Raw genomic sequence first — 26029 nt, forward strand, 5'->3', positions numbered from 1 at the left:
ATTATAGAAGAATTTCTGGACTTCACCAGGACCACCAGTCGGGGCAGATCATTGTCAGGCAATCTGCCTATTAAATGACCTTTGTAGCTGAAAGGTTAGAGTGACAGGTTTTGATCCTATATTGCTTTTATACAATGTAAGTAATTTAATAATAATAACTGAAATGCCCTACTTACGGCATTTCGGATATATATTTAAAACTTTAAGTTTTTGATCCCATTTAATCTTTATAACAACTGTAGAACAGATGTTCTTAATCCCTTTTTCAAATTTAGAATTGGATGGTTTCTGGTTCCTGAACTTGGGAGATAAGCTGATGGGGATGAGGGACAAAACCCCCAATACAACAAACAAACAAAACCAAACAAGAAACTTCTGGCATATGAGAATAAATTATAGCCAGATGCAGGGACACAACACCTGCAATTTCAGCTACTGGGGAGGCTGAGGCAGGAGGCTCATAAGTATAAGACAAGCCTGGGCAATTTGGAGAGATCTTGTCACAAAATAAAAAATATTAAAAGCCTGGGGCTGTAGCTCAGTGGTAGAGAGTGCCTGCCTAGCAGACACAAATCCCTGGGCTCAATCCCCAGTAGCAGGAAAACAAACAAACAACAACAACAAAAAAAAACTATTAGAACTCCAGGGGAATTATAAACTTTAATACAGAACTTTTTTTAGTTATAGATGGACACAATATGTGTACTTTATTTTTATGTGGTGCTGAGGATTGAACTGTTGCCTCATGCATGCTAGGCAAGAGCTCCACCTCTGGGCCACAACCCCAGCCCCAGAAATTAACTTTTAAGCCTTATGCATTATCCAGTTTTGCTAACCATACTGAAAGACACTGTACATAGCTGTGTAAACAGAGCATTAAATTAATGATGCTGAATCAAGCAATTGCTAAACTAACTTGGTTGGTTAAATCCCTGTCCTGCCACTTTCTGATCAAGGGTACACAGCACATGCCATAGCAGGAAAAGGAAAACAAGAAACACTGTGCTCTGACATAAACCATAACTGGGTCATTGAAATGTGTAAAACCTTGAGCATTTCCTGTAAGTTAGAGAATATCTAATAAGTTAGAGAATATCTCCATCTCTGACTTTTGCTATGCTGATGTCTGAAATGTCATCACTTTTGCAGATTTGATAATCAGAGGAGAAAACTGCTATGTTTCCATGCTGAACAGACTGATTGTAAACTTGGCAACCTTAACAATTTTGCGGGCTTTTCTTCTTCTTCTTCTTCTTCTTCTTCTTTTTTTTTTTTAAAAAAAGAGAGAGAGGGGTAGAGAGAGGTAGAGAGAGAGAGAATTTTAATATTTATTTTTTTAGTTTTCGGCGGACACAACATCTTTGTTTGTATGTGGTGCTGAGGATCAAACCCGGGCCACACGCATGCCAGGCGAGCGCGCTACCGCTTGAGCCACATCCCCAGCCCCGGGCTTTTCTTCTTTACTTAGATCTGTGTATATCTGACTTCCTCACAAGTAAACTTCTTTCACTTTCTAAATGCTTTGATCTCTAACTTACTTTCACAGAGGAAAAGAAAATCTTCTGAACAAATTCTCGGAGGCCTCTCAGGCAGACACCACAGTATCACTCCTGCAGGTTGTTACAATCAGGTTTACTTGAGTGGCTCTTCAAGAGGTACTTGCACCATGAAGCACACAGAGAATGCTCTAACATACCTAGAGCTTTTCCTCCGGAATGCTGTCACACATCTGTGACACCTCCCAAACACAGCTCCTCCAATCACCCCCCAGTAACGCACTCACCTTGACAGAGTTGTCTTGACTGGAGGTAGCAAGAATGTGCTCACTGTCTGGATGCCAGTCCAGGCCGTGGATTTTGGAGAGGTGGGCTGCTAGATATTCTACTGCTGTACTGGGTTTCTGCAACAGATTGGCACTGAGTTTGTCAGTTTAGGAAGAACTCACTGAGTGTCTACCATGTGACAGTGTATTATTGGGTGCTGAGGTGGGTAAAAAAATACTGCCAGATACTGTCTCTGCCCCGTGGAAACTCCATTTTCTTTCATTCAAGCAAAACAAATCAAAGAAAACAAAGGACTTATCTGGCTCTCCTTCACATGCTGCCAGCCTAATTCTATGATCCAGCCTGAGGCATGATTTTTAGGAAAAATACATGTAGTAGGTGTTCTTTACCCAGGACAGTGGAATCTGCCTACTCCTACTCCCCTTCCTCACAATCACCGACCAAGAGGGGCTATGGCATACAAAGGGACCCAACTTCAACCATGAGGGTGAAATCATCAGGTACTAAGATCTCAAACAGAATGAATACACACAGAAAAAACATTGATCAGCATAATAAAATGAACCTACTCAGAAAGAAACCTCAGAAATGTACATTAAAAAAAGATTTTTTAAACTATCAAATTAGAAGATATTTTTAAATAATATTCAATGCCATTGAGGCTGCATCTATCACCACTGATGAATGTATAAAATAGTATAATATTTTTTGGAAAAAAATTCAGCAAATTTATCCTGAGACTTAAATTTTTGCCTTTCTTAGGTAAATAATCCAAATTCACAAAAACCTTTACATCTAAAGATGTTCATCTTAATAAAATAATAATAATATTGGTATTAGGGCTGGGAATATGGCTCAAGCAGTAGCGTGCTTGCCTGGCATGCGTGCGGCCCGGGTTCGATTCTCAGCACCACATACATACAAAGATGTTGTGTCTGCCGAAAACTAAAAAATAAATATTAAAAAATTCTCTGTCTCTCTCTTTAAAAAAAAAATAATATTGGTATTATTTAGAACACTAGAACACCAGGAACCACCTAAACATCATAAGTGAGAAATAATTAATTAAATAAATTATACTATATCTTTGTGATAGGCTACAATATAGCTGCTAAAGATACTTAAAGCTTATAATATGGAGAAAATGCATCAGTTATAATGTTAAGTGAAAAAAGTATCCACAACTATATACACAATATGATAAACTATGTTTTAAAAAACATAGAAAAAAACCCTAAACTATTAGCATTTGTATTGGGACAGTAAGAGTATGAATGATTTTTATTTTTTCTTTTTATTTCCCCTACAAGGAACATATATCACTTCTATAACAGGCATCAGTCTGTAAGTTAAGAGTACAGAGTCCAGGTGCAAACTAAGTTCAAGTCCTAGCAACAACCGGTGCCTCAGTTTACCCTTCTGTGAACAAGAATCAAAACAGTCTCTACTGGAAAGTGTAATTACAAAGAGAAATTAATCCACACACGTGACCCTTTTAGAACAATGCTGATGCCCAAGAAATGCTTACTTAACATTAGTGCTATTAGTCACGTGAGCCTGGGTGGAAATCCAATGTCACTTTTTAGGCCTCGGATGGTGGCTGTCATCAGTGCTGCTTTGACACTGGAAAGTACCAGAGAAGTGAAAATACAATCACAAGTTTAAAACTCACCTGAGCAAGAGGTCTTTAGTATCAACAGGAAAATAAAAACAAACTAAAATCCTCTCAACAAAAGAGATTAAAAAGGCAGAGAGAAGTTGGTGACATTAGCGGACCAATTAGGAAACTAGAAAGAAATACTAACAGGCTATTATTTTAAGATAAGGAAAACATACTGCCAGAGTTCAGGGTGAAATGCAAAATTGCTTACATTGCCTATGGCTCTGGAACCAACCTCAGGCAAATATAAAGCACTGCAGGTTAACCAGATGTATTCTATATGGATCATTTCTGACAAATGACAAACTGAATAAAACCAATCACCAATTTAAGAAACAAAGTGGGGGCTGGGGTTGTGGCTCAGCAGTAGAGCACTCGCCTAGCACATATGAGGTGCTGGGTTTGATCCTCAGCACATTAAAAAAAGATAAAAAATAAAACAAAGGTATTATGTCTGACTACAACTAAAAAATTTTTAAAAAAAAGAAAAGGAAAGAAACAAAGGGGAAAGTGGACCTTACCAACCTACACAAACAGAAGAAACTACCACACTGAAGATGTCCTGTGCAAGCCCTATACAATCACCTTCTTTCCTAAGAGCTGGCTAAGGCAGGGGCTTCAGGCAGCAGGTCCTGGAGCCTAATCCAACAGACAGGAAGGATCTGCCATACACAGTCTCAGCTTCACTTCCCTCTTCTCTTCCAAATGTACCCTGTGCGGCCAGAAGTGATGCTGAGACTTTACGGTCAGCACCTGGGTTGGGACATCAATGAAAAGCCCTCCCTACAAATTCCTGAGGATCCCTAGCCTCAAGATTCACAAAGCAGGAGATGGTACTTACATCCCAGGTCTTAAAAAGCTGACCCCTCTATGATCTATCTGGCAGTAAGATGTGGGGGAGCCCTTTCCCACATCATATTCTCAACAATGCCAACATAGGAAACTTTCCACTGACTTCCCATTACACCTAGGGCCCTATTGGTGCATGTGCAGAATTCATGGCAGTGGGAATATGTGATCAACCTGAAAGTTATTTTGAGACTGGTGAGCTATCTAGGCTTCTAGGGGCATGGCATTTGAGTATAAAGTTCCCTGCCTCAGTGACCTATACTGAAGTTTTCAGATGGTCTACATCCTGGTTTAATGGTTTCCACTTGGCAAACGGGCATGGTTCCGAAGCCTACTGATCGCGGAATAAGAACAATGTTGGGTCCCCAGGGCTTGACCTCAATGATACACCGACTATTATCTTTACTTGGAAGATAAAGACACTTAGTGAGGTTGTGGTGACTTGCCTGATGTCCTAATGAGGAGCAGCACAATAGGCTCTAACATAGGTCAGTCAAGTTCATTTTCTTAACCTCTGGTCATAATGCCCCACTCCCCAAACTTCTTTCAACATCAGTTTAATTGAGAAGCAAATGTATCTGGTACTGTGAGTTTAAAATGTGTCATGCCACAGAGTCCCCCAGACTGCTAAGAGAAGCCCTGGACTCATAATATCCTCTCCACACCCTCTGGGAGAGATGAAAGACCAACGACAGGGGAAAAGGTTACTCACCCGCTTATCCCATATCCGTACATCACCGTCATGGCTGGTGGCAAGGCAGTTTGCATTTTTTTTATTCCATTTGACCTGGGAAGCACCAGCTGCAAAGAAAACCAGGAGAAGAAAGCTGCTGCCATCACTGCCTTCTGAAGCAGAGTGAAGCCGATCCAGGGGAGGGGGACAATGAGCTCTGGTCAATGAACACAAAAATCCTTCCAATTCCTACAGACTATACCAGCTCCACCGTTACAGATAAAAAGTAGCCAAAAGGGAGTGAATTAACATACTAAAAACAGGATCAGAATCACTTAATCAAGGAAATAATTCCAGAAAAAATCCGCAGGTTACTCTAAGCAGGGAGGAAAATCTAGCTTCTTAGGGGACCAGCAGTTGAGTACTGGCTAAGCCTAGCATTGGTTGGTACCTGACCCCTCCTTGTCCCCAGCACACCAGACAGCCTCAGCTCTGTGTGGGCTCTGTCCCACCGTAGTCACAGTTGTTTTTGAGAGACAGTCTTAAAAAACAGTCTCAAGCCAAAGCTCAGCTGAAGAGTCAGCCCCAGAGCGGTCCGACTCTGCCCTCAGAGGTCCCGTGCTCCCGTGGACTCTCATCTCCCCATCGGCAGTTAGAGAGGCCATTGGCACTGGGCTTGTGGGGTCAGGATGGTGTGAAAACTCAGTCCTTTTCCCTCTTAGCCAATCCAGAGAGGCAAGAACAGTATCAAAAGAGAACCTAAGACAGGAGACACAATGAGAGATGCCAGGCAGGACTGACACAGGGCAAACTGGGAAACAGTGACACTTCTAGCTAAGTCCTATAAAATGAATAGAGTCCTTCAAGTCAAACCAGCACCATGCTGCTGGCCCTCCTTCCTGCCTCTTCTCATCCGTGCCCACACCACAGCTGACAGGTGCCACCTTTCCCTGAGGAGACCCCATGGGTGCAGGGCTTTGAGCACAACTTGATCCAAGAAGCCCAGGCAGCGAGCACCAGAACCTAAGAGGACAGAGTGAAGGCCAGAGCCTGTCCTTGCCCACTGATATCCTCTGGTGGGTCTGGAAAGTGTTCATTTGTCTTGTTTGTTCTTTTCTTCCCCTGCACCACCCACTCCCCCATTGTTTTGTTGTTATTTTTGCTTCACTAAGGAATTCTTAATCTTTATTTTTTGGGTACTGGGATTGAACCCAGGGGAATTTTACCACTAAGCTATATTCCTAGTCCTTTATAACCATTATTATTTTTTTGAGGCAGAGTCTCACTTAATTGCTGAGACTGATCTTTCTTTCAGTATTTTTTAAAGACTTTTTAAAAAGATATTTATTTTTTAGTTTTAAGTGGACACATATCTTTATTTTACATTTATGTGGTGCTTAGGATCGAACTTAGTGGCTCAAGCATGCTAGGTGAGCACTCTACCACTGAGACCCAACCCTCGCCCCCCCACCCCAGACTGATTTTGAACTTGTGATCCTCCTGCCTCAGCCTCCCCAGTCGCTAGGATTACAGGTGTGCAACACCTCACCCAGCTTAATCTATTTTTAACTATACATATTTATGGGGTACAGTGTGGTAATTTGATATATCCATGCAATGTGTAATGATCAAATCAGGGTAATCAAATTTCCATCTCCTTAATCATTTCTCTTTTCTTTGTGATGGAGATTTTCAAATGCCTCTGATTCTAGTTCTTTATAAAACACAAATAAACGGTTGTAAACTACAGTCACCCTACCATGATACAAAACAGTAGAACTCATTCCTCCTTTTTAACTAGGTTCTGTTACACAACCCCCTTTTGTCCTCCTGCTCCCCAATTTGTCTTGTTTTCTCTCAAGACAGAGGGCACCTTAAGTTAGTAAGAATAAAAGCTGGAGAACACTGAAGATATGGTACATTATGTAGGAGATTCAGTTTCTTTGCAAGAAAGGGCAGTTAGAGGAAGAACAGCAAGAAGAATTTGCTCCATTTCCTCTGGGACAATTACTTACACCATAATGAATATGCCTTTCCCAGTGGGGTGCTGTCAGAACACAAAGGCTTCCAAAGGGTTCTGGGAACCCCCAATCCAACCTGCTTTATTAGGATCACACAGGGCAGAGAATTGTTGTAATCTACAGTCACCCTACCATGATCCAAAACAGTAGAACTTATTCCTCCTGTTTAACTGGAGCACACAGAGACATGCTCTTATTGACCCCCCAAAGGGCATCAACACTGACAGACAGGAACCACAGACTCTGGGGAGCAGGTGCTAGCCAAGCCTGCACCTCTTGGGGAATGTTAAATGGAGCAGCTTATAAGGATTCACAAGCCTATCATTTGCCTTTTTCTCCCGGGGTAGTTCTGATACCACTGAGAAACCTCATTGAGCTACAAAAAAGGAGAGGAATCTCCTACCTCTATTTTTTAGAACCTAGAACAAAAAGAAAACAATCAGAACAAGTGGGTTGAAAAAAATGACTCATTTTTTAGGGTTTCTCTAAAACCAATCTAGAAATCTGTAGGTGTAAGTAACAAAGTGAGGGGAATGTGACTTAAGCGTTTACAGACCATTCGTATTTTTATTCAGTTGTATGTCTTTGGCAGCCAACCTTTGTCTCAGATAAGAGCCCAGAGTCAGTGATCAGATCCGCAGAGCCTTAAGCACCTAACACAGCTCAGGTGCTTGATTCCTGTGTCTATCTGTGCAAACTTTTTTTTTTTTCTTCTTTTTTTGCAGTACTAGGGATTGAACCCAGGGATGCTCTACCACTGATTTACACCCAGCCCTTTTTACTTCATTTTGGGACAGGGTTTAAGTTGCCCAGGCTGGCCTCAAACTTGAGATCCTTCTGCCTCAGCTTTCCCAGTAGCTGGGATTACAGGCGTGCACCACCACTCCTGGCTAACACCATTTATTAAGCATCTCCTTGGCCATGCCTGTAATGCAAATATAGGCACCAAGAGGTTAGGGACGGTGTCTGTGATAGCATGTGTATATACCACAGATGGTACATAACACAGGTCAGCTGGATAGCAGCTTAAGCACAATCAGGGTGGTAAGTGTAAATACTGGGATGTGAGGGCACAGAGGACTGAAGAATCATGTAACCATTTTAGAACAAACATCAAATGTGTATTCAGATATATCAAGAAGATGCAAAGGAACAGGATTTAACAGATAGAAAATATATGATTTTATCAAGGGTTCCAAAATACTGGTGATTGGACTTCACCACTGTAAGTTATGCCAGTTTCAAACCCACATTCTACTCTGGGAAGTGGGGGGAATATCCCCCCTAGCACAGCTGAGAGTTCCAAAAATAGCTCCAACTAAGCAAGGAAAACAGGTAGATCAGAAAGTGATTTCAAAGACTCAATTCATCCATGTCAAATGATACCGTGGGGACATAATCAGCGTGAATCTAGATTGTAGAGAAAGCACAAGACAACCTGGTTTCTTCAAATAAGTAGACTGTGCAGGAAAAGAACAAACAAACCCAAACAGGAGAGGGAGACTAAAAAAGATGAGGAAAGTATAAACTACTTGGAAGTCCAGACTATATTTTGACTCAAACAGTTTGTTTGTTTGTTTGTTTTTTAAGAAAGAGAAATGGGCAGGGCACAGGGGCACACACCTGTAATCCAGCAACTTGGGAGGCTGAGACAGGAGGATTGGAAGCTCAAGGCCAGCCTTAGCAATTTAGCAAGGCCCTAAGCAAATTAGCGAGACTCTGTCTCAAAATACAAAATAAGAAAGGTTGGGGATGTGACTCAGTGGTAGAGTGCCATTGAGTTCCATTGGTAGAGTGCCATCCAAAGTATCAAAAAAAAAAAAAAAAAAAAAAAAAAGAGTGAGAGCAAGAGCAGGGGTGGGGGGTGCCTAGGGGTGTAGGTCAGAAGCACAGTGTGCTTAGCATGCACAGAGCTCTGGGTTTGATCCCCAGCACCAGTTTTTAAAAAAAAGAGAAAGAGAGACAGAGATACTAGTGGGAAATTCAGAAAGAGACCACTGGGGAAACCTGAATACTTCTTAGATATCTGAAGATACTAAGGAGCCATTATTAATATTTTAGGTATGTTAATGGTACAGTGATTACTTTCTTTTTTAGGGATTTTCTTTTATAATACATAATATGTGTTGAAGAAATGACACAACACCTAAGCCTTGCTCAAAATAATCACAAAGGAATGAGGGCAGTGGGGGAGGCAGTGGATAGAGGTAAAGATGAAAGGAGACTGGATGTTTGATGACAATCACTGAAGCCCCAAGGGTGGGGGGAGGGGGTGGGGGAGGGGGGGACTAAGGTAGGGTAGGGTTAGGGTTAGGGTCAGGGTTAGGGTTAGGGTTTGGAACAACCTGAGCAAAGCAAGCACCTTGCAACGTGGGACTTGCAATTCCACCCAGCAGGGCGTAGGACATGAGTGGTCAGACCACGAGGAGCAATGAAATGGCCAGGAGTGGGAAGCACTGGGATGAAGGCACACCAGGGACGACACACTCACCTACAGCAGAGAGGGCAACAGTGGGTTTCCTTGTGTCTCTGAAACACAAAAATCGGAAGTCAAATGCCCAATTCATATGCCCCCAGCGACCTGGTACTTTTCACTCTCTGCACACACTTTCTTCACTTTACTCTCCCAGGAACCTGGAGTTAGATCTGCTGAGAGGGCCTTAAAAAGACGTGTAAAGAGAAACCTGTTTTCCCCCTAGGTAGGTGAACTTTCTCAGCCACTATAATGGAGGCTGAGTTTGAATTTCAAATCATACAGTTAAATCCACAGAAAAGATTATATGACTTAGGATGGCCTGGGTAGCCCCGATGTGGCAGGAGAGGAAGCTAAAGAATCCCCTCCTGGGGTCGTTACTGCCATGGCAACATGTGACAGGGCAGTGTAATCCAAGAACCTTCCCAACAGCATTTCAAAGGTGGATTATAAAACTTCTCTGAGTGCCCGGCATGGTGGTGCTCACCTTTAATCCCAGTGGCTGGGGAGGCTGAAGCAGGAGGATCACAAGTTCAAAGCCAGGCTCAGCAACTTAGCAAGGCCCTAAGCAACTTAGTGTTTAAAACTAAAAATAAAAAGGCCTGGGGATTTTGCTCAGTGTTTAAGCACAAAAAACCTGGTGGAATGAGATGGACATCATTACCCTAAGTACACATATGGAAAAACAAATAGCGTGCCTCTACTTTGTCTACAACCAGAGATATGAAAAAGTGTGCTCTACATGTGTAATATAAATTGTAATGCATTCTGCTGTCACATGTAACAAATTAAAATTTTAAAAAAATAGAATCTTAAAAACAAAACAAACAACCTTCTTTGGTTGTTCCCAATAGCCATGGGGCAAAAAGAATAGACAAAATGTGGTATGTCCATACAATGGAATATTATTCACCTTTAAAAATGAAGGAAATTCTGGCATATGACATAAAATAGATGAACCTCAAAGACATTATGTAAGTAAAACAAGCCATCGACAAAAAGATAAACCTGGATGATTCTGCTCACATGAAGTAATTACAGCTGTCAAAGTTTGCTTAACAAAAGGTAGAGTTGTGCCAGGTGCAGAGGCACATGCCTGTAATCCCAACAGTTCGGGAAGCTGAGGCAGGAAGCAGTTCAATCCCTGGTAACCACCCTACCTCCCCCCAAAAAAAGTAGAGTTGTTGCCAGGGGCTGGGTGAAGAACAGAATGGGGAATTGTTTAATGTAGACAGATTGTCAGTTTTGCAAGAGGAAGAAGTTCTGGAGACCTGCTGCACCAACAGTGTGAATACACATAGCGCTATTACCTGTGTATTCAAAAATAGTCAAGATGATAAATTTTGCATTGTGAGTTTTTTACTGCATAAAAAAGAACTACTCTGATTACAAGAGGAGAACTCTCAGAGAGAAACTGCACAGTTGACTATGAAGTCAGAGGGGTGCTGGGCATGGTGGCACATGCCTGTAACCCCAGCAACTGGGGAGGCTGAGGCAGGAGGACCACAAGTTCCAGGCCAGCCTGGGCAACTTAGCAAGACCCTGCCTCAAAGAAAAATTTAAAACAACCGGGGATGTAGCTTGGTAGTAGGGTACCCCTGGGTTCAATCCCCAGTACTACAAAAAAAAAAAAGGAAAAAAAAGAAGAAGAAATCCAAGGGATCTTCTCCAGCAGTGGCACCCTGGGGCCAAGGAGGCCAGTGAAGGCAAATCTGCAGCTCTGGTTTACTGTTTAGAAAACCTGAGGAAGAATGTGAGCTCAGTACCTTTACATCATGAAAAGACCCATTTTGTGTGAAGGAGGCGCACTCCACTCCTGCCCACAGCTCCACCTTCCACTTGCCCTGGACTCAGCGTGTCTCCTCTGGCACTGCCCTTAGACCAAAGGGCGCCACGGGGCTCATGTATCTGCACAGTCAAGTTGGACGCACACACCTCACTCCCGCAGAGCCACTTTGCTGGTCTAGCCGGTCAGTTCCACCCCAATACCTGGCTTATCTTCTGCCTACAGTCCAAGCCTTTGTAGCTTGGTAGTAGTCCAAAGTTACCATCAAGTGGGAAGCAGAGCACCCTGGCTAGGGGAGAGGGACCCTACAGATTTCTTCCTCAGAGCAACCAGCTCTAACCATATGACAAAGGGGCACTGTTCTACTTGTTGGGGTTTTTTTTTGTTGTTGTTGAAACATTGTTTTAAATATTTGTTTTTTAGTTATAGGTAGACACAATACCTTTATTTTATTTTATATGGTGCTGAGGATCAAACCCAGTGCCTCACGCATGCTAGGCGAGTGCTCTATCTCTGAGCCACCATCCCAGCGCCTCTATTTTTGAGACAGGGACTTGCTATGTGACCCAGGCTGGACTCAGTCTCACTATTCTCCTGAGTCTCACCTCAGGCTCCTGAGTACCTTGGATTACAGGTGTGTGCCACCAAGCCTGGCAGGAACATCGTTCTTCTGATGTGCCAAGCCAGGGGTGGGAGCTCCTTTACTCCTTATGCCATGAGGTAGAACCCTGGGAGGTGTCCCTTAGGCCCCATTTGACAGATGTGGAGTTGAAGCCTCATAAACAACTAGTGAGTTGCTGAGCAGATGTGTGGCAGTGCCCGTCATCATCCCCTCCATCACCTGTCCACTTCAGTGAACCCCAGCTCGACTTCCAAATGCAGCACCTGTGTTGCTTTGCCAAGGGGACTGCCCTGGCTGCTGCAGCCTGCTCTGAAGAACTCTGACAGGCCTGAGTGCCAGGGAACTCAGACCCCTGGGGGCAGCCTTCCCGATGACTGCAGAGTCAAACATGCTTCCTAGGTCCTCGGTGGGAAACTTCTGAGGAGGTATTCTACAGCAGCACCAAGCACCCCCATCCTACCTGTTCATGCTGGCATCCAGAGGAGGGGGCTCCCTGGCTTAACAGTCTTCCCCACCTGCCTCTCTCTTCTCCATCCCCTGCCTACCCCTCTGTCATCTCCAATATCATATACTTGAACCCAAATCCTTGTTTCAGGATCTGTATCTAGAGGAAACCAAACTAAGACATAATCTCTGAAATGAAGGTTCCCAATAATCCACAAACAAGTGACTAAACCTCCTCATTGTTCTTACTTGATATCCCAAATGTAGATGTAGGTGTCTACCGAGCTGGTGACCAGGAGATCTGGTTCAAACACTGCCCAGTCCAAGTCGCTAGGAGAGAAGAAATAAATAGAAAAAAAAAAGAAAGAAAAAAGCTTCAGTTCCAAAGCACTAGTAAATCTAGTTTCCAGTGGTTTTGAATGTCACCATCAATGGGCTTCTTACTGCAGCTCAGGCTGGAGATCTCCAAAGTTGTCTATGAATGAGCAAGAGTTAAATGAGCTCCGAAGGAAACATTCAGGTCCTTCTCTCTGTGGTTGCCAACTACTCTACACCTGCTCCCAGAAAATAAATGGAGCATGGCAACTTAAAACAGACTCTCTGAATAAGTAGACACAGACAAAACACAGGGAAATCACATGAAGTAATCTTTGATTACCATTTTATTTTTCTTTTTTCTTTTTTTTTTTTTTTTAGTTGTAGATGGACATAAAATCTTTATTTTCTTTATTTTTATGTTGTGCTGAGGATCGAACCCAGTGCCTCACACATGCCAGGCAAGCACTCTACTGCTGAGCCCCAACCCCAGTCCCTTGATTACCATTCTCTAAGTGAGACTCAACCACGGGTACCTTGGGTAACACACCTCTCCCTAAGCGGGGTGAACAGCCATGTTCCCACACCGCCTTCCAGGAGGGCTGGTAGCCCTGGGGCTCCCTACTTGAACCCTCAGCCCCAGGAAGGTGGTTACTCCACAGAATGCCTCACACTAGTGCCCTCACTTCCAGATCAGTTTCACTCCCCCTGAACTCCCTGACGCTATTCCCTAGAAAAAGTTTCTCCTACCCAGAAACAGCTGCTCAGGGAAAGAGCGGCTCAAGAACACTCTGGAAGCCTAAGTGGGAGGCAACTGTGCACGTGGATAGCAGACTGGGGTGCAGGAGCCGAGTATAATGACCACAGTTGCTGGAAAAGGCGAGGGCCAACGTTGCTTGCTGGTGTCTCCACACACTCAGGGCACGGTAGATCCTGCCCTGGAGATACTACTGCGTACCTCCCCTGCCTCCTCTGGCAAACAGAAGCCCTAATCCTTACTCTGGATGGGGCTGAATTAAGTCTTCCAGGATTTGGGTCAACAGCTACATAGGTGATGCTTTCTAAATATTGATTGTCCTTGGTTTCTTCGCGAGCACCTTGGTGAATACTTGGCCCTGAGACCAGTGCAACACACAGGGTCAAGCCATGCAAGGAGAATAGCATCTTCATTTCACTAACCAAAGTAAGACAGGCCAAGGCACTGTGGAGGGCTGGTGCCTACCTGATGACGCGCGTATGGCCCTGTAAGGTTGTGCCAACTTCCCCAGTGCCATCTTTCCACTTATAAAGGTCCACCCGTTGATTACTCTGAAAAGAAATAAGGAAGAGAAGGCTGTGGGTAGCGCAACATACCACTGGAATATAGGTTCTCACCCCAATGCTTAAGGCAAGAAGAGGTGGCCAACTGGCAGAGATCTATAGGTTGAACTTCCTAAAAAGCCAAAAGAAATCAGTATAATAAACATTAGCTTGAACGAGCCTCAGCTAATACATAGGGCTATGAATTTCAAAATGGAATTGCATCATACTGATGTTTCCATGAACCCTGGGCACTGCCAAGTGCGAACAGGAGGGGCACCCATCCTGAACAGTCACAGTGGACCTGAAGCTAGAGATGGGCTCCTGAGCATGTGTCTCAGGGCCACAGAGACAGCCCAGACCACTAAAGGAACCTCCTCCCCCTCTCAGAAGGTCACACACTTGACTCCCCAACTACTGTCACAGCGGATGTTTTCAGCTTACCCTTCCCACACCAAATGCCCAGAGTCCACCCACCTCACTTTAAAAACACAGATACATGCCAGGCATGGTGGCACATGCCTGTAATCCCAGCAGGGGGAGGCAGGAGGATTGTAAGTTTGAGGCCAGCTGTAGTAACTAAGTGAGGGCCTAAGCAACTTAGCAAGACCCTGTCTCAAAATCAAAAGTAAAAAGGGCTGGGAATGTAGCCCAGTGTTCAATCTCTACTACCAAAAACACACACAAACACACACAGATACACAAGAAAGAACATGCAAGAAGAAAGGACATGCAAGAAGGCAAAATTATACACAAGACTCCCTGAAATATGTCTAAGACAAATTTCTTTGAGGGTTAAAGAGAAAGAGACAAGGAAAATGGACCAGAAGAAACTCAACTAAAAAAGGGGAAGAAAATAAAAGGCTCTATCAAAGTACATTTCATTTAAAAGAAACAGCAGAACAGTTCCCTAAATACTATGCACTTAAACTCAAAGAGGATAAAGACACCAACAGACCGAGAACAATGGCAGACCATGGAATACTTTCTGAACTGATAAGTATAATAGACTAATTTTCATTTTAGCTCAGAGGCAGACAGTTAAATTAAGTTCTGAGATTTTTATTCTGAAATGCCAGTTTCCAAATCTAAACAGGTAAGGTTCTTGTGAAAAGGTTAGGATTCAAAATAGCTTTCAATGGGAACAGAATGAAAAGTTCCCTCATCCTATAACATTCCTACTATTTCCAGAGGGTCTGTCAGTTCTCATCCATGTACAAGGCACCTTATCCAATCTGACCTTTCTCACCTCCCTGCATGGTGAGTATCATCGTCCAAGTACACATGATGCAACCAAGGCTTAGAAAGTTGAGTGGTTTGCTCAAGAAAAAAGAGTTCAAACTAGGCCTCGACTCCAGATCTGCCCGATTCTAAAGCTCTTTCTGTGCAAGAAGCTGCCTTCTACCAAGAACAATGACAGAAAAAATAAATAAATAAACTGAACTTCATCAAAATTAAAACTTTTGTGCATCAAAGGACATTATCAAGAGAGTGAAAAAACAGCCAGGCATGGTGGCACATGCCTGTAATTCCAGCAGCTTGGGAGGCTGAGACAGGAGGATCACAAGTTCAAAACCAGCCTTAACAACAGTGAGGCACTAAGCAACTCAGTGAGACCCTGTCTCTAAATAAAATACAAAATAGGGCTGGGGATGTGGCTCAGTAGTTGAGTGCCCCTGAGTTCAATCCCCAGTACCACCCCCCACACACACACACACAAAAAAGAGAAAGTGAAAAAAACAATATTTCTTTGACAAATATTTTGGAGAAACTATTTGCATCACATAGGTGATAAAGGTCTAGCATCCTGAATATACAAAGAACTCTCACAACTCAACAGCAAAAGTACAAACAACCCGATTCAGAAATGGGCAAAGGAAAAAAAAATTGGGTATAGGGACTAAGGTTGTTACTCCACGGTACAGCACCTGCCTAGCATATGGAAGGCCCTAGGTTTAATCCCCAGTTGTGTTTAAAAAAAAAAAAAAAAAAGAAATGGGGCTGGGGTGTTGCTCAAAGCCCTGGGTTCAATCCCTAACACAGCAAAAACAAACAAGAAACCCCAAACCCAACCAAACCAAAAAGGGCAAAGGACCAGAAAAGACACTTCTTCTTCAAAAAAAAAGGTACATAAATGGCCAATAGGCACATGCAAAGATGCTTAACATCATCAGTCATTAGAGAAATGTAAATCAAAAAAACAAAATAAGGGACCACTTCATACCCACTAGGAATGACAACAATTTAAATTAAACAACAAATGTTGGTGAGAATATAGAAAAGCTGGAAGTCCTATGCATTGCCAATGGGAATACAAAACAGATGAGCCACTGTGGAACACAGTTTGGTAGTTCCCTCAAAAAGTTATAATCAGGGCTGGGGTTGTGGCTCAGCAGTAGAGCACTCACCTAGCACGTGCAAGGCCCTGGGTTCGATCCTCAGCACCACATAAATAAATAAATAAAATAAAGGTATCATGTCCAACTACAACTAAAAAATAAACTTTTTTTAAAAAAGTTATAACCATATGACCCTGTAATTCTACTCCTGAGCACAGGTTCAGAACTGAAAACAAGTACATCCACACACATGTTCAGATGGGCACTATTCAGAAGAACCAGCAAAGAACAATGGCATAGAATCTGGAGAAAGATGCCAGAGCTGATGGAGCCCAGGATCTTTTAGGATCATAAATTTCTCAGAAAACCTATTAAGACTTACGTATGTTTTCCCTGGGAAAATTCACACATAAGGAGGCATGCAGATTCAACAAGGTCAATCAATCTAAGGAATCTCAATCAAGAAGCCCCTCCTCTGAAGGGAAGGAAGTAGGGAGTCTCCTACTCCCTCTGAGAGTGATGGGAGCAGAGCCCAGGCCCACTCCCCAGGTACCCTCTTTAAACATCTTCCAATCATCTGCCATCTGGCCACTGGATGTTACCCTGCTGCTAATGAAAATGGGTTCTCACCACACATAGAAATGAAGGCAACCACTTGCTTCCCTTTCAAAGTCTAGATTCAGGCTCTAGAAATACAAGGCCTGACACCAATGAAACCATCAAACAAACATATAATATACATGTACACACATGTGTAATGCATACACATTGACATACATGTACATACATTTGTAATATATATGTATATTTATTTATTTTAACTTGCCACTTGCCTCTTTCTTGCAGAGCCATTCAAATCTCTTTTCTGACTGAGCAATGAGAATTATACTTTCTTTTCTACACAGGACACAAACCTGCTAGCCCAAGATGAAACACGTAAAAGATGACATTCTCAAAGTGAAATTACCGAAGCTGCAAAATAATGTGCGAAGCTGTCATGAGGATTCCACTGCACAGCTCCGATATCCCATTTGCTCTGACGAGAGATTTTCCGGTGACCTTCGAAAGGAGCATCTAGATTGACGATGTACAGGAATCTGCGACTAGGAGAACAACATCAGCATTACAGCAATATAGCAACAGAGCCGCACTAGCACTGAGACAGAAGAGCACACTTAGAATCACATATGATCTGCAAACAGTGCTCCTAAAAACCCCAGATGTACATGACATTTATCTACTCTGAGAGGTACACAAGGGAAAAGAGTAACTCAAACTGGCAGTTAAGCAAAGGGAGCAGTATCTCGGTGAGTGTCTACCTCCAAAGGTGGCCTTCCCGACCATATCCACCCCTGAGAGTCTATCTGCTTACCCTGACTTGAGCTCCAACCTGCCCTCTCCAAGCCCTTCCCAATGCCCCAATTAGGGTCAATTACTGCTTCCACATTGTATCCTGGGACATGGGCAGCATTTACTTCTATAGCAGGACTACTAATGTGTCTGGAGTATGGATGGACCATGTCTTGAACATTTGGTATGCCCCACATCAGTAAGCACAGTGCTCTACACTCAATAAATGTGTGTTAAATTACACACTTCATTTATCACCTAGCTAAACCCTGCAGAAAAATCTCACTCCTCTGCAAGACTACTACATGGAAACTAAATTAAATCTATCAGGAAGGGAAATAAAAACCCAAGAAAAAAAATAACACAGAAAGTACCAATAATGTTAAAGATCAATCAATATAAAGAATCTGAAAAGAGGGATGCACTGTGTTCCTTTACTTTTCAAGTTAAAAAAAAAAAAATCTTGGTATATGAATCAACATCCCCGCAGTCATCCTCATTAGAGAAAGCTCTGAGCCCCTGGCTATCAGTAAGAACAGGTAAGCTCAAAAATAAAATGATCAGTAGCCCCTGTTCAGACAAATGGGTTGTAAAATTCTAGATGGCAGGAGAAATTCTAAAGAGCTTAAGGCAGAAGAAGGATAATGGGGAAGATACAATTTCACAAAACTTCCAGGATTTCTAAGAAAGTTAATGCAGAACAAAGATCTTGAACCTCTGGCCTCCCCCAAAGCAATCACCTGCGCCTGCAGTAGACAGGCTGGCTTCTTCCATTAGAAAGAAAAACAGTACAAGGACAAGAGCTCGGCACACAGGTGTATCACCAGGGAGTTCAGAGACACTATGGAGCAAACGGAGAAGAGCAGAAAGCAGCACTTCAGATGAGCATGGCTGGTGAAACCTGGGTTTACCTTCACTCCCCTGAAGCCCCACTCAAGTAAGAGCTAAAAAGAAAGAAAGAAAAGAAACTCACAAAAGTACACAAAATGGAAAGCAGATGGACAGATGGTTAACTGATCTAGAGTAAAGAAAGCTAAATAAAGTTCAAGTGCTGGTGAGGGGAGGAGCCCGAGAAGCCATCTGGCTCACATTGCACGACCTGCAGGACTCCTCAAGGTAAGGACAGGGGAGCACTGGGAGACAAAAAAAAAAAAAAAAAAAACAGAACAAAATACAAGAATTGTTTGAAAGTACACTAAAGAGAGAGGTTTATACGGCCCTCAAAAAGCCAGGTGAGCCATCTCTCCTTCACCCCAGGTAGAAGGTGGGTGCTGCTATTCCCTAGCCTGGGATTAGCAGCACAGCACTGCACAGCTGCTAAATAAGGTGCTGTACTCAAAACCTGGCAATGTGAGTACGAGGCCTCCAGTCCCTTCTGTTACTAATATGGGGCCCTCACAATGCCAGCTTTTATCCTTTAGACAACACTTTTATAAAAAAATATTTTTTTAGTTATAATTTGACACAATGCCTTTATTTTATTTATTTTTATATGGTGCTAAGGATCAAACCCAGTACCTCGCACATGCTAGATGAGAACTCTACCACTGAGCCACAATTCCAGCCCCTTTTTTGACAATACCTGTCAGGTGAAAATGACCAGTCCCCGCAAAACATAAGCAACAACAAACAACATCTTGGACATAGGGTTTCCTGGGCATCCACTAACAAGAAGTCCCAGTTCCTGCCTGATCTCCCTAAAATGTGCCCACAGCCACCCACCTAGACAGCCACTCTGATCACTCTTCAGTGTGAACAGACAGTTAATCAGCTTAGTCACTGGAGGAAACCTGAAAGAGATGAACAGTGGTGGGGAAAGGAACTCAATGAGAACAGGGGTAACATAGAGGAAAGAAAAAGCCTGGAATCAACATTCTCTGAATTAAGAGAATATTGTAGAGTGTAGAGTAGATTAAAATCATAGTTGAAGTTTTTAAGAATCTTGAAAATTTCTGAAAATTAAAATAGTTGAAATTTAAGAAAATCTGATAGAAGGAATGAATGTTAAAGTTAGAAACTCCCAGGATGCAAAGCAAAAGGACAAAAAGGTCAGAAGAGAATCCACAGAAAAGCTAACACTGACTAATAGGAACTTCAAAAAGTAAGAATGAGAAAATGGAGGGGAGAAAATGATCAAAGACGTAATGCAGGAAAATTTCTTCAAATGGAAACAGAAAGACTTCCAGATCAGAAGGGTTTTCCAAGGTGCTAAAAAATATTCTGTATCTCAATCTGAATGGTATTATATGAGTGTGTATATTGGAAATTTATTTGAGCTGTTTATTTCAGATTAGTACACTCCATACTTATTTTTAAAATTTATACAGATTCTATGTATAAAATCTTACATGCAATGTATAATTTTCAAATTCAACATAAGAAAATGAAATGGAGCACTTCAAGTTCATGTTGAAAACCAATATGGATGCATACATATCTAAGATCACACTAGAACAGGGACTCCTGTGTGAGTTCCAGTCACATAACTCCATCCTCCCCTAGAGAACTAAGGATGCCACTTTCCACATTAGTTGACACTGGAAAATCTAACATTTAGCTCAGTTACTCCAAGGCACTTGAGAGTGTTTTATGGGTCATTAATAGAGCAATATAATACCAAGCATGTTATGCCTCTATTGGCTTAGATAACCAATAGTGTAAAAAATGGGGGGAAGGAGTCCTGAGTAGCCAGATGTAGACAAAGCAGTCATGATGAAAATTTCACAAACTCCAGAGATAAAGATAGGACTTTTAAGCTTCCAAAAAGAAAGATAAGTGACAAAGAGCCCAGAATCAGAATGGCACAGGACCTCTCACAATAATTCTGAGAAAAAAACCCTCAAATACTGAATCAATCCAATGACTGTAATAGAGCTGTATTGGAAAAAGGGGGAAGGCTAGGTAGGTGTGCAAGAGTGTAGAAAAAGAACCAATCCTCATCTTCTGGTGTAAGGAGTCAATTTATAATGTTCAAGATGGATAAAGCCAGCTGGAGTCATTCATGTGCACTAACTGGGAAAACAGAGGCAATGGAAAGGCAGAGCTAGAGTCTGAGATATGAGCTTCCAGCGGAACCAGGGGAAAAGTGAGGTGGAGACCGCTGTTCTCTAACATAAGCTTTGTAGTGCTACACTACTATTAAAACATTTACAGGTATTTCCTTGATTTAAAAAAAAAAAAAAAAAAAACTGGTACAAAGAGTGAGTATAAAGCCAGGCGGCACACGCCTGTAATCCCAACAACTTGGGAGGCTGAGGCAGGAGGATCTCAAGTTCAAAGCCAACTACAGCAAAAGCAAGGCACTAAGTAACTCAGTAAGACCCTGTCTCTAAAATAAAAAATATAAAACAGGGCTGGGGGTGTGGCTCAGTGGCTGAGTGCCCCTGAGTTCAATCTCAGCCCTGCAAAAAAAAAAAAAAGTGAGTATGAAATTTAAAATGTAATATACAAAAAAACACTAAATTACACTCTTTTATGGGTGGGGAGTTCTGAAGATAAAACCCAGAGGTACTTTACCATTGAACTAATATCCCCAGACCTTTTGTTGTTGTTATTCTTTTATTTTGAGACAGGGTCTCACTAAGTTGCTTAGGGCATGGCTAAGTTGCTGAAGCTGGTCTTGAACTTGTGGTCCTTCTGCCTCAGCCCCCTGAGCCACTGGGATTACAGATATGAGCCATATGCTCAGCTAAACTATACTCTTTAAATAAGTGAATTACATGTAATTCATATTACATGTATATATTAATTATATCTTAACAAAGCTGTTTTTCAAAAACTGACCAGGAAACTAGAACTAAAAGAGAGAAATACCAATATTTCCTTATCCAGTGCCTAGTATCACAAAAGAAAACAATGTCAATAATGTCTTTAGTCAGAACGTAGGAGGAAAATTTTCCATGATATATCCTTTTGAACTATTTAAATGTTTGCTATGTGCATGTGCTTTTTTAAAAAGGTAAATTAAAACAATTTCAAAATAAAATAATGAAGGTAAAAGAAAATATTTTCACTGATTTGTAAATAGGTTCATAAACAACTAAGTTAATTAAAAAAACTACTGAATTTGAGAGGTAGGGATAGTAACCCAGAGCAATGTGAAAGGGAAGGGAGGACCTTGCCCATTAAATTTTATTCTGGTACAATATCAGGGTTATTATGAAGGCAGAGATGAAACTTAATTGCCAGAATCTTCTTTTTCGAGCTTGAAAACACTACAGAAGCCTGTGTGATAGCACATGCCTACAATGCCAGCAATATAGGAGGCTAAAACTGGAGGATCAGAAGTTCATGGTTAGCCTCTGAAACTTAACAAGACCCTATACCAAAATTAAAAAAACAAATAAATAAAAAGAACTGGGGATGTAGCTCAGTGATAAATTGTCCCAGGCTTAATCCCCAGCACTGCAAAAACAACATCAACAAGAACAACAAAATCTAATAACATTACAGAATACTATATAGTTTAATTTCTTCTTGATGGAACTGAATTCCTTCATTAGAAAACCAAAATGCAGGTAGGTCAACTGAATAAAAGTGCAGGGGCTGGGGTTGTTGGGAGTGGTGGCACACACCTATAATCCCAGCAACTCAGGAGGATGAAGCAGGAAGATTGCCAAGTTCAAAGCCAGCCTCAGCAACTCAGCAAGACTCTAAAATAAAAAAAAGTTAAAAAGGGCTGGGGGGCTGGGGCTACAGCTCAGTGACAGAGCACTTGCCTAGTATGTGTGAGGCACTGAGTTCAATCCTTAGTACCACATAAAAATAAACAAATAAAGTAAAGGTATTCTCTCCATCTACAACTACAAAAAAAAAAAGGCATGGAGGGGCTGGAGATGTGGCTCAAGGGTTGAGTGTCCCTGGGTTTAATTCCTGGTACCAAAAAAAAAAAAAAAAAGTCCACAGGCTTGTGATTAGTGGCACTGCCAAAATAGAACCCAGATTCCCTCAATCCTAGTCACTACCTATCTGACCATACCAGATAGTTTTCTTGAAAAGTCTATGCAATAAACACAAAATTGCAATTTCAAGACCACTACCAGTCACTAAAATTTTGATGGAATTCTGCTGCTTACCTGTTAGGTCAGAGACAAAAATAAATGGTGAGTAACCCCTACAAGTGTCCTGTTTTCACTAGGTTGGAAGAACTAAACCCTGTGATCATAATCCTTAAATACCAGGATATTTTCCAATTTCCCAGAAACCTAACTTGCAATTTGTTCCCCAGAAATTGTGGCAGACACACTCCCAAAGCTCACTTACCCAGAAAGCACTGCATGCTGCCCAAGACAGTCCACAGACATTGCAGTTGCCTGTGAGAGAGAACACAAATTAAGTCCCGCCAGCAGACCCCGCTCAGGTGGAGAAGGCTGGTGTTCCTTTTGAATGTGGATCTTCCTCTTCCCATCTCCCAGGCAGTCCCCAGCTAGCAAGTATCATTAGTTCTCTACAGTGGATACTTTGACTCCCTTCTAGTTCCCACCAAAGTTTCATGTCGACAACATGGCAGTTTCTATCAGTTACTAGCCCTCAGGGAGTCTGAGCAGCATGATAATCAACAGCTACAATGCACCAAGACCCTTTCCCAAGGGGAACCTATCCTGGGACACTGGCCCCTCTGCACACACAACGCACCCAGGCCTTTCCGGAGGCCTCAAGCCACAGGGCGGCTGATATTATTCAAATAACACCTGGCTGAATCTGCGATCATATTCTTGTTACTAAGATGCCTAGTTCACATTCAAGATGAAATTTCGAGTGCATTTTTCTGGTTTCCATTAACTAGGTCTCCAAATTCCTTCTGAGCACCAACACCGCAGGATCCAAAGCCTAATTCCCAAAAGATGGTGCTGAGTCCAGTGAATCTGCATCTAAGCTGAAACAGGAGGCTGATTTGAATCCTGGCAGTTACGGTCCTAAATTCTCTTATTGGGACAAGTTCAACTGCTGCTGCATTTGCATGTCATTAATGCGAATTATTTGTGCCGTTGTTTAGTTATTAAACGTTCTAAGTCTTGATATTTCTGAGAGAATATCAAGAGAATCCATTTTGTACATGCTGTCACAAACACAAATGGCAAGCAGAAATTCTCTCCCTTCCCCTCACTGGCCTTACTACTGGGTTTCACACACTTGTCCATCCTCGAGAAACGTCAAAGGTAACACTGGGGACAAAAAGCCAGAGTGCTCTACTGGAGGCTCAAAAGTGCGACCTTCATATTGTACTAGAGTCATGAGCAGAGAAAGGCCCAGCTGGAAAGACAGGCCATGAAACAAGGTGCCACTTCCAGAACTCTTCTGTGCAGCTTCTAGATGAATGTTTTGAAAAAAGACAGGATAGTTTCTCCCGCGAGGGCAGTGTGAACTATTTTTTTTTTTTTTTTGGAAAAGGAAAAACTTTTAATAGCAAGATGAGTATATTCAAATGGAAAAAGCAGATTCACTGATACATGATAAAATTATGAAATATTCTTCCCCATACATTCAGCAGTTGCACTTTTTCTTCTCTACTTTACCCTGCCACCTTTCCCCTGTACATTTCTGTTACTTTCCCCATCTGTTCCTTGGACAGATTCCTTCCTCCCCCCTCAGTAATACAGAATCTCACCCTAGGGAAACTACAATGACTATCATTAAATTTTTAAAATATGCCCTTTAACCTTCCTAACATCTGGGTTAAGACCACTCCTTTCCCCTCATCCCCAGTTAGCTCCCACTCTTCTGGACAGACATGATTTGTCAATTTTCTAGATCTATGTTGGGGTGAGGAGAGTGTAAGTTGCAGCCACCTATGATGTTTTCTCCAATAATTCTTTCAAAGTGGGTACACAAGAAATAAACTTCCTAAATTCTTCCATATCAAAAAATATCTTTGTTTTACCCTGGAAATCAAATGCCAATTTGGCTGGATACAGGATTCTGGGCGAAAACTCTCTGTAGGTTTTTTCTTTTTTCTTCCTAGAAGCCTTTAGGATTTTCTCTATCACTACAATTCAAAAACTTTACCAAGATGTGTCTCGGAGTGAGTCTGTTTTTGTCAATCATGCTGGGGATCTGGTGAGCACTCACTATCCCAAGACTAGAATCCCAAAGCTCTGAAAAATTTTCTTCAATTATTTCCTGCAGAATGTCCTCTGCTTCATTTTTCACTCTCTTTTTCTGAGATTCCTATCAAATGGATGTTGGCACTTTTTAATCTATCTTCCCTCTCCCTTAGCATTAATTTATTATCTGATTGGCCACAATGTGTATGATATCCCTAGAGAATTGTGCCGTTTCATCATCTAGATTGCAAAGTCTTTCTTCAAGGATGTCTATTCTACTCCTCAGATCATCTATTGAATTTTTCTTAGTTTCCAAGATATCTGGAAGGCATTTTTTAATTTTTCCAATCTCTTCTCCCATCTCTCTGAGGACACTGATCACAGTTGTTCTGTAGTTTGTTTCCATTTCCTGGATTAGGTCTGCCCCTTTGGATGTTTGTACTGAACACCATAATCTCTTCATCAGCTCCCATCTTTCCCAACACACTTGTCGCAGGAACAAAGCGACAGGTTGAGTCCCGTTTCTCACATAACATTGAGTCATCTTCTCCCTCCTCCTCTTCCTCCCACCACTCCTCTTCCTCTCCCCACCACTCCTCCTCCTCCTCCTCCCACCACTCCTCCTCCTCCCACCACTCCTCCTCCTCCCCCACCACTCCTCCTCCTCCTCCTCCCACCACTCCTCCTCCTCCCAGCACTCCTCCTCTTCCCCAGAGGTCTCCTCTTCTTCCATCTCCTTCCATCTCCTCTGCCCCTTCTTCCTCTTCTGCCCTCACATAAAAGATGTCTTCCTTGTGGGTCTCTGAGTCTTCTCCTATCACTTCAAAGGTAGGGATTCCTTTATCCTTCCACTCCGAAAACTCTTCCTCCCAAGTCTCTAAGTTCTTCACTTCTGGCGCAGTGACTTTTACCTCTTTGGTGAATAAGAAATGCAAGCCATCACTTGCTGTTCCTCCAGCTTCATGTTTTGAATTTACTAGAGCGTTACCCCCTTTTACGGGGATCCCATATCCTCCTTCTAGATTTGGTTCTTCCTTCTGTCGGAGTACAGGGTTCAGTAATTCTCCTATGACAGGTTTTTGGCTGGTAAATTGTCGTAAACTTTGCAGGTTTGAAAATGTCTTCATCTCATCATCACATTTAAATGTGAAATGGACCTCACACTGAAACTCAGGTTCAAAGCCATTTTCTCTCAAAATGTTGAAGATGTCGCCCCACTGCTTACTGACTTCCAAGGTGGCTGATGCCAGAGGGTCTGCAGGCAGGGTGAACACGGCTCCTTCATCCATCAGAGTTTCTTCTTCTCTTGATGCTTTGACAGTCTTCTCTTTGTTACTGAGGCTCTGGAGGTTTTCTTCTTCCATTGCTTTT

At 42.3% G+C, this 26029-nt stretch overlaps 1 protein-coding gene across 1 annotated transcript in view; it reads right to left on the reverse strand.

Moving 5' to 3' along the window:
• Positions 1 to 26029, reverse strand: part of Wdr59 (WD repeat domain 59) — a 78104-nt gene that overhangs the window by 40749 nt on the left and 11326 nt on the right. Inside the window, exons 2-8 of the mRNA XM_076838562.1 lie at positions 22878 to 22927; positions 17233 to 17368; positions 13850 to 13935; positions 12562 to 12642; positions 9479 to 9516; positions 5006 to 5094; positions 1784 to 1900 (exon numbers count right to left, since the gene is read on the reverse strand). Of these exons, the coding sequence (XP_076694677.1) occupies positions 1784 to 1900; positions 5006 to 5094; positions 9479 to 9516; positions 12562 to 12642; positions 13850 to 13935; positions 17233 to 17368; positions 22878 to 22927 (597 nt within the window). The remainder of the gene's footprint in view (positions 1 to 1783; positions 1901 to 5005; positions 5095 to 9478; positions 9517 to 12561; positions 12643 to 13849; positions 13936 to 17232; positions 17369 to 22877; positions 22928 to 26029) is intronic.

This window comes from Callospermophilus lateralis, chromosome 18, assembly GCF_048772815.1.
Source record: "Callospermophilus lateralis isolate mCalLat2 chromosome 18, mCalLat2.hap1, whole genome shotgun sequence".
Taxonomy (NCBI): Eukaryota; Metazoa; Chordata; class Mammalia; order Rodentia; family Sciuridae; genus Callospermophilus; species Callospermophilus lateralis.